Consider the following 19,220-nt stretch of genomic DNA (forward strand, 5'->3'; position numbering starts at 1 on the left):
TATGTGGTGACCCACTTTCTGTGCAGGCGAACCGGCTCACAAATAGTCAGCGTGCGGGGAGAGACTTTGGTAATGTACCTCTGACGTCATTTCCGCCTGGAGAGGGTGGGCGCTAGGGATTAAATGCCAGCGCCGTGAAGTTTGAATAAACTAGTCTCGAAATGACTTACCAACTGCGTGTCGTTGTTTCTAGCTCTATTGGCAACTAAATATTCCTAGATTTAGTTGCTTCAGGTGTGATAGAGTAGGAGGGGCCAGAGGAGGAGGTGTTGCATTGCTTGTCCAAGAAAATCTTATGGCGGTGCTTTGGAAGGATAGATTAGAGAGCTCCTCTAGGGAGGCTATTTGGGTGGAATTGAGGAATGGGAAAGGTGTAGTAACACTGATAGGACTGTATTATAGGCCACCTAATGGGGAGCGTGAGTTGGAAGAGCAAATGTGTAAGGAGATAGCAGATATTTGTAGTAAACACAAGGTGGTGATTGTGGGAGATTTTAATTTTCCACACATAGATTGGGAAGCTCATTCTGTAAAAGGGCTGGATGGTTTAGAGTTTGTGAAATGTGTGCAGGATAGTTTTTTGCAACAATACATAGAAGTACCGACTAGAGATGGGGCAGTGTTGGATCTCCTGTTAGGGAATGCGATAGGTCAGCTGACAGATGTATGTGTTGGGGAGCACTTCGGGTCCAGTGATCACAATAGCATTAGCTTCAATATAATTATGGAGAAGGACAGGACTGGACCTAGAGTTGAGATTTTTGATTGGAGAAAGGCTAACTTTGAGGAGATGCGCAGGGATTTAGAGAGAGTGGATTGGGTCAAGTTGTTTTATGGGAAGGATGTAATAGAGAAATGGAGGTCATTTAAGGGTGAAATTATGAGGGTCCAGAATCTTTATGTTCTTGTTCGGTTGAAAGGAAAGGTTAAAGGTTTGAAAGCGCCATGGTTTTCAAGGGATATTAGAAACTTGGTTCAAAAAAAGAGGGATGTCTACAATAGATATAGGCAGCATGGAGTAAAGGAATTGCTCGAGGAATATAAAGAATGTAAAAGGAAACTTAAGAAAGAGATTAGAAAAGCTAAAAGAAGTTACGAGTTTGGTTTGGCAAATAAGGTGGAAGCAAATCCGAAAGGCTTCTACAGTTATATTAAAAGCAAGAGGATAGTGAGGGATAAAATTGGTCCCTTAGAGAATCAGGGTGGTCAGCTATGTGTGGAGCCGAAGGAGATGGGAGAGATTTTGAACGATTTCTTCTCTTCGGTATTCACTAAGGAGAAGGATATTGAATGGTGTAAGGTGTGGGAAACAAGTAAGGAAGTTATGGAACCTATGACAATTAAAGAGGTGGAAGTACTGGCACTTTTAAGAAATTTAAAAGTGGATAAATCTCCGGGTCCTGACCGGATATTCCCCAGGACCTTGAGGGAAGTTTGTGTAGAGATAGCAGGAGCTCTGACGGAGATCTTTCAGATGTCATTAGAAACGGGGATTGTGCCGGAGAATTGGCGTATTGCTCATGTGGTTCCATTGTTTAAAAAGGGTTCTAGAAGTAAGCCTGGCAATTATAGACCTGTCAGTTTGACATCAGTGGTGGGTAAATTAATGGAAAGTATTCTTAGAGATAGTATTTATAATTATCTGGATAGACAGGATCTGATTAGGAGTAGCCAGCATAGATTTGTGCGTGGAAGGTCATGTTTGACAAACCTTATTGAATTTTTTGAAGTAGTTACGAGGAATGTTGACGAGGGTAAGGCAGTGGATGTAGTCTATATGGACTTCAGCAAGGCCTTTGACAAAGTTCCAAATGGAAGGTTAGTTAAGAAGGTTCAGTCGTTAGGTATTAATGCTGGAGTAATAAAATGAATTCAACAGTGGCTAGATGGGAGATACCAGAGAGTAGTGGTGGATAATTGTTTATCGGGATGGAGGCCGGTGACTAGCGGGGTGCCTCAGGGATCTGTTTTGGGCCCAATGTTATTTGTAATATACATAAATGATCTGGATGATGGGGTGGTAAATTGGATTAGTAAGTATGCTGATGATACTAAGGTAGGAGGTGTTGTGGATAATGAGGTGGGTTTTCAAAGCTTGCAGGGAGATTTATGCCGGTTAGAAGAATGGGCTGAACGTTGGCAGATGGAGTTTAATGCTGAGAAGTGTGAGGTTCTACATTTTGGCAGGAATAATCCAAATAGAACATACAGGGTAAATGGTAGGGCATTGAGGAATGCAGTGGAACAGAGAGATCTAGGAATAACAGTGCATACATAGTTCCCTGAAGGTGGAGTCTCATGTAGATAGGGTGGTGAAGAAGGCTTGTGGAACGCTGGCCTTTATAAATCAGAGCATTGAGTACAGAAGTTGGGATGTAATGTTAAAATTGTACAAGGCATTGGTAAGGCCAAGTTTGGAATATTGTGTACAGTTCTGGTCACCGAATTATAGGAAAGATATCAATAAATTAGAGAGAGTGCAGAGACAATTTACTAGGATGTTACCTGGGTTTCAGCACTTAAGTTACAGAGAAAGGTTGAACAAGTTAGGTCTCTATTCATTGGAGCGTAGAAGGTTGAGGGGGGATTTGATCGAGGTATTTAAAATGTTGAGAGGGATAGATAGAGTTGACGTGAATAGGCTGTTTCCATTGAGAGTAGGGGAGATTCAAACGAGAGGACATGATTTGAGAGTTAGGGGGCAAAAGTTTAAGGGAAACACGAGGGGGTATTTCTTTACTCAGAGAGTGATAGCTGTGTGGAATGAGCTTCCTGTAGAAGTAGTAGAGGCCAGTTCAGTTGTGTCATTTAAGGTAAAATTGGATAGGTATATGGACAGGAAAGGAGTGGAGGGTTATGGGCTGAGTGCGGGTAGGTGGGACTAGGTGAGATTAAGAGTTCGGCATGGACTAGGAGGGCCGGAATGGCCTGTTTCCGTGCTGTGATTGTTATATGGTTATATGGTTATATGTAGTACATTGCTACACTCCCATTCCACAGTCTTGCAATTTCTGCAAAATGATGGTGCAACTGATTGCAGCGACTTCTGCGGGGTCAACAAAAGGTGCTACTGTTCTACTTAAATGTACGTGTAATGATTGCGAGATCCCGCAATGCATTGAGGACTGTTGTCTGCACCATTGTTGAGTTGCTCGCTGGTGGAGATAATGAAGGAGCTGCACAACATGTTGCTGCCTGAGTCGATGGAGGCTTACAGTCAAATAGCGAGTGGGCGTCCTGGTCGCTTTTCTTGTGATTGCAAGACCCCTTAGGACATTGTTAATCGGGTACACTGCAAATTTGATTCGCTGATTTACTAGATGAGGCTGGGCAGATAGAGGGGGCCTAGTCCTCAATCGTAGTGACAACTAGGCCTGAAGCCATGATGCTGCCTGTTTGCAGCCACCCAGAGTGAGGGGCGCATCTGTTGTGGTCCACTGGGGGCGGTGCGGCACGGTGCCCAGAACGCAGTCAAAGCTGCCCTCCCAGAGTTTCACTCGGCAGCAGACCAGCTCTGATGTGGCCCACAGCAGAATTTTTAGTGGCACTCAGTGGTCTTGGGCCTCAAGCAACAGGGTCGATGCTTTTAAGCCACTGGAGGGGAAGTGTGCAAGCCATCGCGCTCTACCGGGGCGGCATAGGGCAGTTGTGGAGACTGAATATTTAAAGTGGACTGGGGGTCCGGACTATATAAATATACATTTGTCTGGTTGTGTTTTTACTAACGTTCTGTATATGTGAGGACTGGGCATCAAAGCCACGGATTTGCCTAGAGGGAGTCGAGCATTGGGGCGAGGATTGGCCTCAGCCTCGGTATCACCTAGTGGGTGTAGGAGGCCAGTTGGTGGGATTGGGGGACGGGTCTGGACTATGTATACATGCATATTCTGTGTCGTCATGTCTTTACTGATATTCTATCGGGGCTCGTTGACTTGTATGTATCAAGCCGCAACATCGCGGGAGTGTGGTGGGCGTCGGGACTCTTCTTATGTGATTACTGTGTGTGAGGGTTGGTAATATGTCTTTGCACCTTGACCCCATAGTAACGCTGTCTCATTTGGCTGTATTCAAGAGTATTCATGTATGGTCAAATGACAATTAAACTTGAATTGAATTAAATTGAATTGATTGGCTGACTTGTATTCCTAAGCTGGACAACATGGGTCCTTATCTTAGCCGAAGCCAAAACACGCTTCCCAGGCATGGCACACTGCTCTTACAGAAAACTGCTAATATAAACCACCTCACAGCATAGCAGTGGAAATCTTAACCAGGGCATTACAGTACCTCAGACTGCCAAAGTGAAGATGTGTCTGCCAGTTGATAAACACAGTACTCGACTGAAGGAATCATTTTCAAAACGGTAGCACTTTCAGTATAGTTTGCATCAGAATTAAATCATTGTGTCTAAAGTGAAAATCTAACCAATTATCTTACACATTATTTCATTAACAGTGAAATACTAATTTATTATTTTCTCATTTGAATACTGTTTAAGTGTTAATTATTTGGCCTGGTTGAATTATTTTCAGGAATGATATATACAGCAAGTAATTTTGTTAGTGTAATTTTAAACCAAATAATGATTTACTTTCCTTTTAGTGGAAAAAAAATTCTCCTCTTCACTTTGTCTTCACATTGATCTGTGAAATTAATTATTTTCTGTCTTTCAATTTGGTGAGTATTTCCTGCAATTCTAATTTTATTCCGATTTCCAGAATCTGTTGTTTTTGGTTTTAGTGAGACTACTGTGTTTCTCTTGCGTGTTGAGATAAAATGAGAGAAGACTATGAACACATTTTTGTGTGCTCTGTTGCTACTTACTTCAATGGCTTACTCATCTGAAAAGATTCTGGAAATCAGACTGAACCAGAACAAATGATCAGAAATAAAAATGACACTCTTGGTCATGATATACTCTTGTAACCTGACTCCTGCACAAACCCCATGGCCCAGAATCCCTATGCTCACCTACAGGGAATGCCGAAAAACTGCAGAAAGTAGATAGATAGATAGATAGATAGATAGATAGATAGATAGATAGATAGATAGATAGATAGATAGATAGATAGATAGATAGATAGATAGATAGATAGATAGATAGATAGATAGATAGATAGATAGATAGATAGATAGATACTTTATTCATCCCCATGGGAAAATTCAACTTTTTTCCAATGTCCCATACACTTGTTGTAGCAAAACTAATTACATACAATACTTAACTCAGTATAAAAAATATGATATGCATCTAAATCACTATCTCAAAAAGCATTAATAATAGCTTTTAAAAAGTTGTAAACTCAGCCAGCTCCATCATGGACTCTAGCCTCCCCAACATCTAGGACACCTTCAAAAAGAGATGCCTCAAAAAGGTGACATCTATCATTAAGGGCCCCCATCACTCAGAACATGCCCTCTTCTCATTGCTACAAGGAGGTGATACAGGAGCCTGAAGATACACATTCAAAGTTTCAGGAACAGGTTCTTTCCTTCCTACATCAGATTTCTGAATGCACAATGAACCCATAAACACTGCCTCAGTATTTTCCTCTCTTTTTGCATTACTTCTTAGTGTAATTTGTAGTTTATATTATAACACATTGTAATGTATCACTGCCATAAAACATCAAATTTCTCGGCAAATGCCAGTGATATTAAATCGACTTCTGATACTCCATATTGCACAATCTTTGCACCATTTTACAGATTTTGTGCTCATCATTGTTCATTTTGTGAACTTCATGCGAGTAATGAATTTCATTCCTATTTGGTGTGTAGACAATAGACTAACCTGAATCGGAAACTATCGAGACGTTTGAACTCTGCATTGCCCTGCTGACAAACCTCATGACTGCCCCCTGTAGGACAGTAATAGTATAGAAATAACACTCATAAAATAAGCTGATAACGGTAATCAGGACACTGCAAATGTACTTCTTTGATGGTAAAGAACTTAATTTACTTTTGTTTTTTTGTCCATTTTTCCTCTTCACCTTTCATGCTATTAAAATCTAACAAATGTCATAGTATTTAAAAACCCGAGATCCATTAGCATTGTAATGGATTATATTAGCCAATTCCAGTACCTCCTGAGTGGTTCTGTCATTGAACACAAGTTCTCTCTTTGAACTGACAGGACAAGTCCTTCTGCAACACCAGCTCTATTCCTTCATTACCTTTATCACTGCACATTTCCCTTTGTTGACCCTTCCTCTTCAAGCGCAAGACTTGAACACTATCATAAACACGAGGAAATCTGCAGATGCTGGAAATCCAAAGCAACACACACACACGCACTGGAGGAATACAGCAGGTCAGGCAGCATCTATGGGAGGACTAGATAGTTGGCAAGACCCTTCTTCTGAATACTACCCCTTTTATCTCCTCTCTTTCTATTATTTTTAAACAGTCTGTCCAAGTGGAATAACCCATTTGCTTGAATTTTTTTTCAGGTTTAGCTTACCAAGAACCCCTTCCCTTTTGGAGATTGAAGAAGTATCCCGCAGACACCCCCAATCGGTCTGCAACAATGACCCTAGGTCATTTGGTGAATTTGACAATTATGCACCAGAATCAGAATCAGGCTTATTATCACTGACAATGTTGTAAATTTGTTGTTTTGTGACAGCAGTACAGTGGAAGACATAAAATACGTAACAATAAAATGATAAATAGTGCAAGGTTGTGTTTATTCATGGGTTCACATGTGTGTTCAGGTGCCTTGCCGTTCGGCGTGGGCGATCATGTGTCTCCAGCCATCATGGTCCCTGACCCTCCGAATTGTAGTTGTTGCCTCCCCTGTTTCTAACTATGATGTTAATCCATCTGTCATTTCCATTCTCTGTATGCCTCTGCTTCTGTTTCCTTCCAGCTTTCCAGTTGTAACTAAATATTCTAATGTCTCTCTTCGCATGATGAGTCCAAAGAATTTTGATTGCTATTTTCTGATTTTTTTAAGCAATGTACGTTTTGTTCTCGTTCTCTGTAGAACTTAGTTGGTTATCCTGTCTGTATATGATATGCATAGCATTCTTCTGAGGAACCACATCTCTGCTGCATTGATTCTTTTTTCCAGTGCATTTGTGATGGTCCATGACTCGCAGCCATACATCAATGTAGGAAGAATGTAGCAGCTGAGAGTTCCAAGGTGGATGTCAATTGCTATTTTCTTGTTCGTTAGGATGTTTCTCATTTCTGTAAATGCTGTTCTTGTCATTGCTATTCTTGCTTTTATGTCTGTTTCACATTTGCCATCAAATGTTACCCATGATTCAAGGTACTTGAAGTTGTGAACTTGTTTTAGGATTTCATTTCCCAATACAGTCCTACAGTTTGGGATATCAGGTTTCTTTGATATTCCCATTACTTCAGTTTTCTTTTTGTTTAAGGTTAGGCCAAGTCTTTCGCTCTCTGTGTTGATGGTAGATACTAGTTTCTGTAAATTTACTTCACTGTTTGCTGTCAGTACTGTATCATCCGCATAGCGGAGGTTGTTGATATTGTAGCCTCCTGTACTTATTCCAGGCAGGTCTTGTATGGTTCTCACTGTACAGGGAGAACAGGCCTGGTGACAGAACACAACCCTGTCTGACTCCTCGCTTTATTGGCCGATACTTACCAATCTCATTGTCTACCCGTTTGGCTGCACTTTGTTGCCAGTAAGGATTCTTGAGTATTCTTAGATCTTTTCTGTCGATATTAATATCTTCAAGCATTTTCGTGATGACTTGGTGTTTCACTGGTCAAAGGCTTTTGTGTGGTCAATGAAACAGAAGTATAGGTCTTGTTGTACTTCTATTGACCTTTTGATAATATTCCTGAGAATACAAGTTATGTTTGATGTTCCCTTGCCTTTGACAAAGCCGCACTCTTCTTCACTGATCTCTGGTTTAATTTTGTTTCTTATTCTGAGCATAGAATTTTTGTGAGGTGGCTCATTAAACTAATTGTTCTGTGTTGTCCACACTCTGTTGCACCTGGTTTCTTTGGCAGTCCAATGAATAGTGCCTTTAAAAGATCTTCTGGGTACTTTGCCACTGTTGTATATTCTATTCAATAAGATTGTTAATTTCTCTTCACCAAAATTTTCTAGCGCTTCATACAGTCCAACCGGAATGTTATCTGGTTCTGATAATTTCCCCTTTCGCTTTTTCTTCATAGCATGTTCCACTTCTTCTTTCAGTATTGCTGGGCCCTCGTTGTTGTTGCCAATATCAAAGTTGTCCAGTCAGTCTTTGTTGTCGTGTAGGTCTTTGATGTATTCTGACCATCTTTGCATTATTTTTCCTTTTTCCACAATTGTAGATCCGTCTTTTGCTTTTATACATCCTGTTGTTGCCCCACTTTTCTTCCGATTTGTGACCTCTTTTATCTTGTCATGCATACCTTTGCTGTTGTTGGTCTTCTGCAATTGTTCCATTAACTCACATTTGTCCTTAAGCCACTTTTCTTTTGCTTCCTTGCACTTGGTTGTTATCTGTGCCTGCAAGGATACGGAGGCTTCTTCGTTTTCCTTACATTTTCTTCTTTGTTCCATAAGATTCAGAATTTCTTCTGTCATCCATTTATTTTTAGCTTTTTTCTGTTGTTTAGGAATCACCTCTTATGCTGTCCCTGAGGTTTTCCCATTGCTGTTCTATAATAGCGATGGGTTCACGTACCGTTCAGAAATCTGATGGCAGTGGGGAAGAAGCAGTTCCTAAAACGTTTTCTGACAGTGCCCTTCATCAGGACTAGAAAGGAAAGGTACTCTACCCCCCCCCCCACTTCCTTTTCAGTGCACAGATGAAGGACCTCGGCCCGAACAGCCTACTTTTTACTCCCCTCCCCTCCATAGATACTGCCTGATTCGGCGAGTTCCTCCAGCGAGTCTGTGCGTGTTGCCCTTTCCAGTGCCCTGCGGACTGATCTTTTTTCTTGTTGCACCGCTGCAATTCCCAATCTCCACCGCCGCCAGTTCTTTGAACTCTGCAACCTCGCAGCGAGTTGCCATTTTCTCTCTGCCCACTCCTCCAGTATGTTTGATCTTTAATATTATCCAGCTCTGACAAACGGAGTATTCCCTTCGGACTCCGTTATTTTATTTCCTCTCCGGTATTAAACGACCCGGTGCGTTTTCTGTTTACATTACTCCCCAGCAATCCCTCACAAACTTACACTAAACTTCAGAGCTGCACAGGAGCTGCGGGCTGAGTTGCAGAATTGAACCCATTACCTGCAAACAATACATCATAGGACATCTGCAGCAGAACAGTGGTTTTAACGCGGAGAGAAAGTGCTCGCAAGAATGAATGCTTTGAACGGCCCGACGGCATTAAAAGGGGATGTCAGTAGTGTGTGTCGGAAGCCGCACATGCGCAGCCTCTGAGCACGGCCCCTTTAATTAGCGGCTTTGTGGCAGCTGCGGGCTTCGCGTGTCGGAGCCGAGCGCAACCGGAGCCGCAAACATCTGGCAGCTCCTCATCCAGCGGTGCAACCCCTCTCGCCGACTTGTACTTCTTTCCGGGTGTTTAATCCTCTTGGGGGGGGGGGGAGGGAGAGAAGAAATTGAGCTTGAATTCTCTCATTATGTGCAAACTCGTACCACACGGCGCTTGTGCGCTCTGTTATTCCTCTCAGCGCCTTTCTACCTACTTTTGCCATCGTCGCAATGCTCAGGACCCGACGCACGGTTTACCTGACGCTTGTCCGATTTAACTGAGCGGTGACTCTGTAAATTTTCCACCCACAGCGGAGTCCTCCCAGTGCCCGGGCTGATTGACCTCGGGCTGTCAGCTGGAAAGGGGGAGGGGTGTTGTCGGCTGCCGTTTACTTTCGGGGTGGTGGGGGGTTTTGCCTGGAGTGCGGGCGGTATAATTCGTGCGGGTTAAAATGGCGGCTGGGATTGGCGGTGGGGACCCGCAAAAGAGACCGAATCAATTCAACTGGAGTCCGGGGTGGTGGGCGGCCCGGGACGGATTGGATCCGTGTAGGTACTGTGTCTGCTATGCCCTGCTCTACCTCGTCCTCTCGGCCCGTGTGGGGCTCTGCCGAGAATGCGACAAGACGACGTGTGTCTACGGGATGTGTATGAACGGGAGCTGCATCTGCGACCAAGGATGGGTCGGTGATCAATGTCAGCACTGCGGTGGCAGATTCAAGTAAGACTCGATTTCACATACGCATGCGAAAAGAAAACAATCGTTCTCTCTACTCCTTTCCAGATGTTTTCTCATTTTTAAAGTGTTTTCCCATTGTTGAGCTCTTTTCCCGTCTCTTCAGATTGTAAGTGGCATTTTTCAGTGTAATAGGGTAGTAATGTCCAGCCGGTATAGGTTGTCGGTTTAGCAATACCCATATAACTTGCATATTGTGGCTTCCTGTACAATTTGTGAATTCCAGCCTTCGGACTGGTGTACAGTATTATTTCTAGCACAGGATCAGAACTTTGCTCTTAATCATTGGGTGTAAACCTGTCTTAAAGAATGATTGACGCAGTATTTTATAATCCTTCATATTCAAAAATTTCAGCTGTATTTTTGATTTATAAAACATATTGTAGGTATATAGGGTGTTGCAATGTGTGGAATATTGTCAAGAAGCAAAGTAATACCGTTAATCTTGAGTGATATTGTGGAAATTCTATGATAAACAGTATCTTTATTTTCTCTCTATGACTGCAAAGTTTTTCAGTTTGTCTCATTAGAATGGTGTTTGATTATTTTTAACACAATTGCAGCTGGTTCTTTCATTGTAATCTTGTTTCTATAATTGGTTGGTACTCAAAAAAACTTTATTGAGTATGATACAAAGATGTTTTTTTTCTCTCTGAAGTGATACTCTAATTGCATATTCATTATTTTAATTATGCTAGGTATTTTAGATTGAGGGCTGAGTGAATTTTTTTATGTTGCTCTGAGCAAACATTGCCTGTACAGTACTCAGTGAATTGACTTGAAGTGTGCAGATTATCGATGCTGCATTTTTAGTCTTGTATTAGTGCAATCATTCCGATTTCCCCATTGTAAGTGGTATATACTTAAAGCCACATTGTGAAATGTATGCCCACAATAAGCAATAGCAAATGAGAAATATTCCTTTAATCAGTGAAAAGTGAAAACAGCTGAAACATAGGAGGTTTCATTCCTTTTGCAAGTGTGGCTGTGTTTTACTGTTTCACACATAATTGATTTCTTGCCCCCTGCTAAAATTATCTTTGCATGCTGGGCAGGGTCCTTGGGTAGTTCATTTCCAGATGACCTGTTCCAAGGGATTTGCTTGAGCTACTGCTTAGCTGAGTGCTAGAAATTCTGAACAGTGTTGTCATGCCTGAATTAGTACTTTGCTTGCACTTTGCCTGATCCTGTGTTGAAGCTCCCCAAAAGCAGCTAAATAAGACATACAGCCAAGTTCTGATACTCTTACAAAGTATTATTTTCTTCTAATTGTGCTTAATGCTTGCAATTAGAAAACCATCTTTATTTCTTACCATTTTTTGACACTGGCGGTGACATGCATTTGGTATTTCATCAGATTATTTTTGTCACACTAGGAAAATGGGTCAAAACGTATTTCCCAAATTCATCAAGGTTAAAAATAGTTGGAGCTGAGTACTGGCAATTTTCCAGTTTGAAGGGAGATGAAGAATAGAAGGTACTCCATGTGATGTTGTGATATTCCCATTTCTGGGATGAGAACAATTGCACGTTTGCTTAATTGCACTCAGTAATAAGAATACACTAGTCTAATTCAGAAAGCAAGGTTCATTTTATTGTCAAAGTATGTGTGTACAATACTACTCTGATATTTGTTTTCTCCAGATGGCCATGAAATAAGCATAAAGAAGTGAAAGAAACAAAACCCACAGACCCTAGAATCCTCCACCCCCTCCCTTGCAGAAAAACAGCAGCAATAACAATCCCTGACCCCCTCTCCTGCAGGAAATAAAACAACAGCAGCAACAAAGCTATAAAGCAAAACTTCATAGAAATCTTCGATTTGCTTTTGCCAATAGTTTCTTTTCTAAATGGTTAGGTTGTAGGTTTCAATATAGTAGATGTGGAGAGGATGTTTCCTATAGCGAAGGCATCAGAATAAGGGGTGTCCATTAAGAACGGAGATGAGAAGGAATTCCTGTAGCCAGAGAGTAGTGAATCTGTGGAATTCGTTGCCACAGGTGGCTGTGGAGAGCAAGTCTTTATGTATATTTAAGGTAGATATTGATATTTTGATTAGATGGGGCATGAAATGTTGTGAGGAGAAGACAGGAGATTGGGGCTGAGAGGGAAACGGGCCAGCCATGTTGAAATGATGGAGCAGACTCAATGGGCCAAGTGGTCTAATTCTGCTCCTATACAGTATATCTTATGGTCGTGTACGAGCAAGGGTCATGAGGCTGTGGCAATGGTTGCAATCTTTGGAAAGTATATATTAGAAACGTATGAGACCTTTCTTGCCTTTGGGTGATTCCAGTGCATTTTACATTACAACTGACTAAATGGGTTTGGCATTAGCCATTTGCTTGAACCTTTTTAATGCACAGCCAATTTAAGATGCATGGTCCCTCAAGCAGAGAGATGATTCTCAGTTTTCACAGTGAAATGTTGACTGCAAAGGAAATGTAGCTCAGGACAAATTGTCATGCTTTTCTTTAAATTGTGTCAAGGAGTTAAAAAAAAATCCACCTGAGGGGATAGATGGGGCCTTAATATTCTTGTCTGAAAGGTAATATCACAGGCAATGCAGCCTTGGTAGTCCTATGTTTGTGTCTGCAGAGTTCAGTTATTCTCCAGACTGGAATAGGATCGATCCATTGTTTAAAAACGTAAACATGAGGAAATCTGCAGATGCTGGAAATTCAAGCAACACACACAAAATGCTGGTGGAACGCAGCAGGCCAGGCAGCATCTATAGGAAGAAGTACAGTTGATGTTTCGTGCTGAGACCCTTTGTCAGGACCAACTGAAAGAAAAGATAGTAAGAGATTTGAAAGTGGGAGGGGGAGGGGGAAATCCAGAATGATAGGAGAAGACAGGAGGGGAGGGATAAAGCTAAGAGCTGGAAAGTTGATTGGCAAAAGGGATACACAGCTGGAGAAGGGAAAGAATCATGGGACGGGAGGCCTAGAGAAAGAAAGGGGGAGGGGAGGACCAGAGGGAGATGGAGAATAGGCAAGGAGTGATTGTGAGAAGGGCAGAGAGAGAAAAGGGGGGGGGGGAATAAATAAATAAGGGATTGGGTAAGAAGGGGAGGAGGGGCATTAATGGAAGAAATCAATGTTCATGCCATCAGGTTGGAGGCTACCCAGATGGAGTATAAGGTGTTGTTCCTCCAGCCTGAGTGTGGCTTCATCTTGACAGTAGAGGAAGCCATGGATGAATAAAGTATCTATCTATCTATCTATCTATATCAGAATGAGAATGGGACATGGAATTAAAACATGTGGCCACTGGGAGATCCTGCTTTCTCTGGTGGACAGAGCATAGGTGTTCAGTGAAACGGTCTCCCAGTCTGCTTCAGGTCTCACTAAAAAATAGAAGGCTGCACCGGATGCAGTATGCCACACCAGCTGACTCACAGGTGAAGTGTCGCCTCAGGTGAAGTCTGGGGCCCTGAATGGTGGTGAGGGAGGAAGTGTAAGGGCAGGTGTAGCACTTGTTCTGCTTACAAGGATAAGTGCCAGAAAGGAGATCGGTGGGAAGGGATGGGGGGGGGGGGGGGACGAATGGACAAGGGAGTCGCGTAGGGAGCGATCCCTGTGGAAAGCAGAAAGTGGGGGGGGGGGGGGGAAGAGAAAGATGTGCTTGGTAGTGGGATCCCGTTGGAAGTGGCGGAAGTTACGAAGAATTATATGTTGGACCCGGAGGCTGGTGGGGTGTTTGGTGAGGACAAGGGGAACCCTATCCCGAGTGGGGTGGCAGGAGGATCATATTTTAAAGTGTGATATTAAACTAATCATGAAATTGGATTGTTTGAAGCTTGTTTTAAGTTGAAAAACTGAGATGAGTTGTATTACAATGACTTGTATGGCTTGACTTACTAAAAAAATTCAGCAATATTTTAAAACCAAGTTTCTGTTCTGTGTCAATGTTGGTAGGTACTTGGTTTTTCTAGAGTTCAGGTCGTTTTCTCTTTCACCTATTCAACTACAAATATATGCTCAATGGAAATTTCATCTAAGTATATTCTCCCCAACCCTGTCTTAAATATTTGTATTTAATGCACAGCCGTTTTGCGCTAACAAATAATTTGCAATATCCATGGGTGTTGTTAACTTTAACTTAGGAATTTTTGTCTTTCTTCAGACTAAAACATTTGTTTTTGATATTTTTATCCTGGGTGGATGAACTTTTGCATTTCTATCCATTGCTGCAATTTCACTTGGATGTCTCTAATTTCATTTTGGAGCAGGGTAAAATTTTCACTTTGTGAAAATAAAATAAACTGCAGATATAGGAACTATTTGCTTTGGCTTATGAGCTCTATTGTGTGCTGCCAAATCTTCCTTGTGTCAGCAGGTAACTAACATGCTGAGAAGCATTTTTTTGTTTAACCTGCCAAACAAATTCATTTGGTTATATTTGACGAAGACAGCAAATATGCCCTTCATTTCTCAAATAATGTGATTATTTTAGGAGAGTATGTGCTATATTGTAGAAAGGTGAATAATGCTGATGCACTTGTTTTTCTTGCTTTTTTTTAGATTGTATGTGGATTTGTACAAATAATGTCTCGGTTGGGGGTGGAGTGGGTGGTGTGCTATTGATTTACATTTAACTTGCACTGTTAGCTCAATGCTGTAATTCAATACAAAGTAATAGACTTCTGCTTTTATCAGCAATTTATTGTGTGCACACATTTTGCAATGTCAGTGTGGTTTACTTTTTTAAAAATGGACTGCCCTCGGCTTAAATGGGAATTTCATGTTCAAGTTTAATTGTCATTCAACCATTACACCGGAATATAGCCAAACAAAAGTTTCTCGGCCAAGGTGCAAGACATACAGAAATAAAGCACATATAATTGTGATAGCAGAAAACCTACAGTTACAAAAAATAATAATAATCATACAGCTGAAGTCCGTGAATGTCATGAGTTGTAGATTGATGGTGCATGGATGTTGTCTTGGAGCTACATTTCTGCAAGGAACTGCTGCAGGTTTGTTCTCGTCTTTCACAAGTGCAGCTGCAGCCAAATGCAGTCTAGCTCATCTTCCATCGAGTGAACACTGGAGGGCAGGACCTTTTTGTACGACGTTGGTGTGTTTAGAATGCAGCAGCTTATCGGAGGCCCAATGGAAGGCGTTTTTCTCTTTGTTTAAATGACTTTTTACAATGCAAGGTAATGCTGCTCATGAAGAACTTCAACTTCTGCAGGTCTGTCCTGTCACCTAGTTGCTCTTTGGTGGAGGAACTGGACTGGGTGTGGACTGTGTTACTGCCTGCTACAGGGAGGTATCGAAGGTATCTGCGTTGGTGCGTGAAGGTGGCTTGCAATGTAACGGCAAGTGATTGTCTTGAATGTTTCTCTAGTGAGGACCAGGCCTCAGTCCACAAGGTTGCCTGTTGCTGCAGTCCAGGAGAGGAGATGCTGGAGACAGTGTAGTGTGTCACCCATGCTCAGTTGGGGGCTGTTATCTCCTGTCAGCTCTACCATCCAGTGTTTGATGAAATAGCAAGCTGGATTGCGTGTATATGTTTGTCTGCATATTGCTGAGAACTGCTTTTTCTTGCTGATCGCAGTTTACAAGGCATGTCACTTGGGGACTTAGTTTATGTATATTTATCTGTGATGTTATGTTTACTTGCTGTCTTGTATGCGCCAAATGCACCTTGTGCTGTGTATGGTCTGTACCTTGGTCCAGGAGGAATGCTATTTTGTTCGACTCTATTCACATGTAGTTGAATGGTAATTAAACTTGAAATTTGAAATATGAACTTGAACTTTGCTTGGGGCCACTGTGACCGAGAGTGCTACATCTTACTGGATGTAACTGAATATGGTGTGGTGCGTAATTGAATGTTAACACTTTGTTATTCTGAAGTGTAGTTCTGATTGTGTAACTATGTTGGGCAAATCCTACAAACAGCAAGTGAAATGAATAATTAAAACTGTTTTGGTGATTGAGGGAGGAATATTGAATAAGACAGTTGCAATGGGACTATGTATTTACTTTTCCTTAGGTCACTGAAACTATTGGCTTATGGCAAAGAGGCAGCAATGCTGATAGTAGCTCTGCAGTTTGTGTTGGCAACACTCTGAATCAGTGGTGTTATTGTGTGCCCAGTCTTTTGATGTTATCTCTATTTTTGCACTGGTAACTCACAATGTGGTTGTTGGAGTTGCTTTTCTTTTAAAGATCCAATGTGATTTTTGACTTCTGTTTACATCCCGCATTGAAGAAGCAGAGCAGTGGCAGCTCAGTGAATCGAAGCCATGAATAAATCCGTACTAACTGCAAAATAATATAATGGTTGTGATTAAAATCAACTGGAAGTCCCTTGTCTTGGTTACTGACTGACATGTGCTTTAGTTTATTTTGTTATTGGAATATCTAGATTCTAATCCACACAGTAAATGTTCTTCTCTGAAGAAATGCATTTCTCTGAAGACCATTGCAACTAAATTTTTGGCTTTGTTCGCTTTGAACATATGGTGCAAACTGAGTCTCTGGCTTCTTCCCCTTTCACTATTTGCCATTGGACTCATTGCTGAAGGCTACCTTTCAAACACTGCTACCTGTAGATTTTCAGAGGTCAGCCCATATTGGGCATGGTTGAGTTCTAGTTCTTTGGAAGCAAATGTTCTTAAAAATAGCTTTGTTAGTGCTTTCCTCATTTAACAAAGCATTAAAAAATTTATTTTTATTAATACAATGCTGAATACTTGTACTTTGATAATGTATTTTGAACAGTCCCTTCTGGTCCTTCGAGCTGTGCCCCCTCCAGCAACCTAATGATTTAACACTAGCCTAATCACTAGACAATTTACAATGACCTATTAAATTTCTAACCAGTGCATCTTTGAAATGTACGGGGAAACTGGAGCACCCGGAGGAAACCCACACACACATGGGAAGGAACGTACAAACATGCTTATAGACGGTGCCTGAATTAAACTTTAAACTGTGATACCATGAGCTGGGAATACCATCATCATAACTGCAATACTGCTATGGCAACAGTAGCTACATAGATTATTAAACCTGTAGAGGGCATCTTTAACATAAATGGTCTATCAAGTACGATGGTTCCTTTTCTTAAAAGGTAACAGTGACCTTTACCATTTTTATTTGAATAACAATAGAACTAAACACAGTTCTTCAGTGTTCCTTACCTAGTTAATACAATCTTTCCCTGTTGTAGTGATTAAGACACAGAGATTTTGTTTGCTTTCCCATCTGCATCTGTTAATATTGCAATGCCTAGAAACCTTTGGAAATGCTAAAAGCTGTAAATGCTGGATTCTGAAACAAAAACAGTTCTGGTAATGCCTTCTAGGTCTGTTTGCCTCTGTCGAAGGAGGAAGAGAATTTGTTTGAGATATCTTTTTACATTAGAATGTGATAATGCACTAGTGGAACATTGGCACTGCTGTAGTGAGTGACTGCATCACCAGAATTCACCCCTCCTCTTGAGGTGAATGGGGCCAGTGCAGGAAAATAACATGACAAAAAAGAATAGTCACTTGTCTAGTTGTTGCTCTATTGAGCATATTAACTATTGTGCAGTTGCAACCTTTTAAATGGCAATTTTTTGGTGTTGCACCAAATGTACTTGTCACGTTCAGAATTAGGTTTAATATTACTGGCATGTGTAGTGAAGTTTGTTAACTTTGCAGCAGCTGTACAAAACATAATAGAAAAAAAATCACAGTAGGTGTATGTATGTGTGTAACTTAAAATAGTTAAATAAATAGTACAGAAATAGAAATAATAACAGTAGTGAGATAGTGTTCCTGAGTTCAATGTTCATTCATAAATCAAATGGCAGAGGGGAAGAAGTTGATCCTGAAAGGTTGAGTGTGTCTTCAGGACTTCAAGATTCTGTACTTCCTGGTGGCAGCAATGAGAACAGGGCATATCTTGGGTGATGGTGATGGATGCAGCCTTTCTGGGGCATCGCTCCTTGAAGATGTTCTGGATACTATGGAGGCTAGTGCCCGTGATGAAGTTGGCGAAGTTTACAAGTCTTTACAGTTTATTTCAATCCTATACAGTAACTCAACTCCACCCCCATACCAAATGGTGATGCAGCCAGTTAGAATGCTGGTCATGATACATCGGTAGAAATTTGAATACAAGCCAAGAGTACACAATTATCAAATGAAAAATTAGTTTTTTTCCTAGTTCAGAATTTCACTCAATAAATTGGCTCAGGTAATGTTCCGGGTTATCTAGTTTAAATCAAGCTCAAGTTTAAAGTTATCTGACTGCATATATACAACCAGATGAAACAATATTCCAAAGTTCCTACCCTTAACTGTAATTGAAGATGTCAAAGGTTTCAGAACAATTTGTGGTCAGTGAATCACTTTGCTTGTAGTCTGTGCAGTTGGTTAAGTCGTCAAGACAATAACTGTGGACCATTTTTTCCCTCCCTGCTTTCTCCAATGGAGTAACTGAGAAATATTGCATTGATTTATTTTAGTTGTGTTGTTTGACAAGTAATGGTTAATAGGAAAGTGAATTCTGATTCTACATGTTATAGTTTATTTTGTTATCCAAAATCTCTTCTGCTTTTTTTAGATGTAATTTTAACTTGTTGATGTATGGCCTTGATTCTATTGGGGGGGGGGGGTTATGAGAAATGGAGATTTTTATTCTAGCAGTAAAATTTTAAGTTCTCCTTGCCAAAATGACGCATTTCTAATTCTATGAATTATTAGTTGAATGAATGAATTTAAAGAGCAGCTCTGAAGCAAAGTCTGCTAGAACTTTTTTGAATAATTTAGAAAAACTGAAACTAATTGGTTATTGCAAAATTGTGTAAAATAGGCATGAGATTACAGTTTTGAAAATCACACACAATGCCAAAATCGATTCTAAAACCTAAAGATCCAAAGTATACCCCTGGATAAACAAGATTATACATTTCATAATTCGGAAATGGAAGTCACATTGTAAAGATTACATTAGCTTCATTTGACACGTACATCAAAACATGCAGTGAAATGCATCGTTTGCATTAATAAGACCATAAGATACAGGAGCAGAATTAGCCATTTGGCCAATGGAGACT

General features: G+C 41.0%; 1 protein-coding gene across 4 annotated transcripts in view; it reads left to right on the forward strand.

Moving 5' to 3' along the window:
* Positions 1-9,412: 9,412 nt before the first annotated feature.
* Positions 9,413-19,220, forward strand: part of atrnl1b (attractin-like 1b) — a 984,325-nt gene continuing 974,517 nt past the window's right edge. Inside the window, exon 1 of one of the 4 annotated variants that reach the window (XM_073027830.1) lies at positions 9,413-10,142. In XM_073027830.1, coding sequence (XP_072883931.1) covers positions 9,874-10,142 — 269 coding nt within the window. In that variant the 5' untranslated portion in view covers positions 9,413-9,873. The remainder of the gene's footprint in view (positions 10,143-19,220) is intronic. The other 3 variants (XM_073027828.1, XM_073027827.1, XM_073027826.1) reach the window with 3 other exon arrangements.

The sequence above is a fragment of the Hemitrygon akajei genome, chromosome 23 (assembly GCF_048418815.1).
Source record: "Hemitrygon akajei chromosome 23, sHemAka1.3, whole genome shotgun sequence".
Lineage (NCBI taxonomy): Eukaryota > Metazoa > Chordata > Chondrichthyes > Myliobatiformes > Dasyatidae > Hemitrygon > Hemitrygon akajei.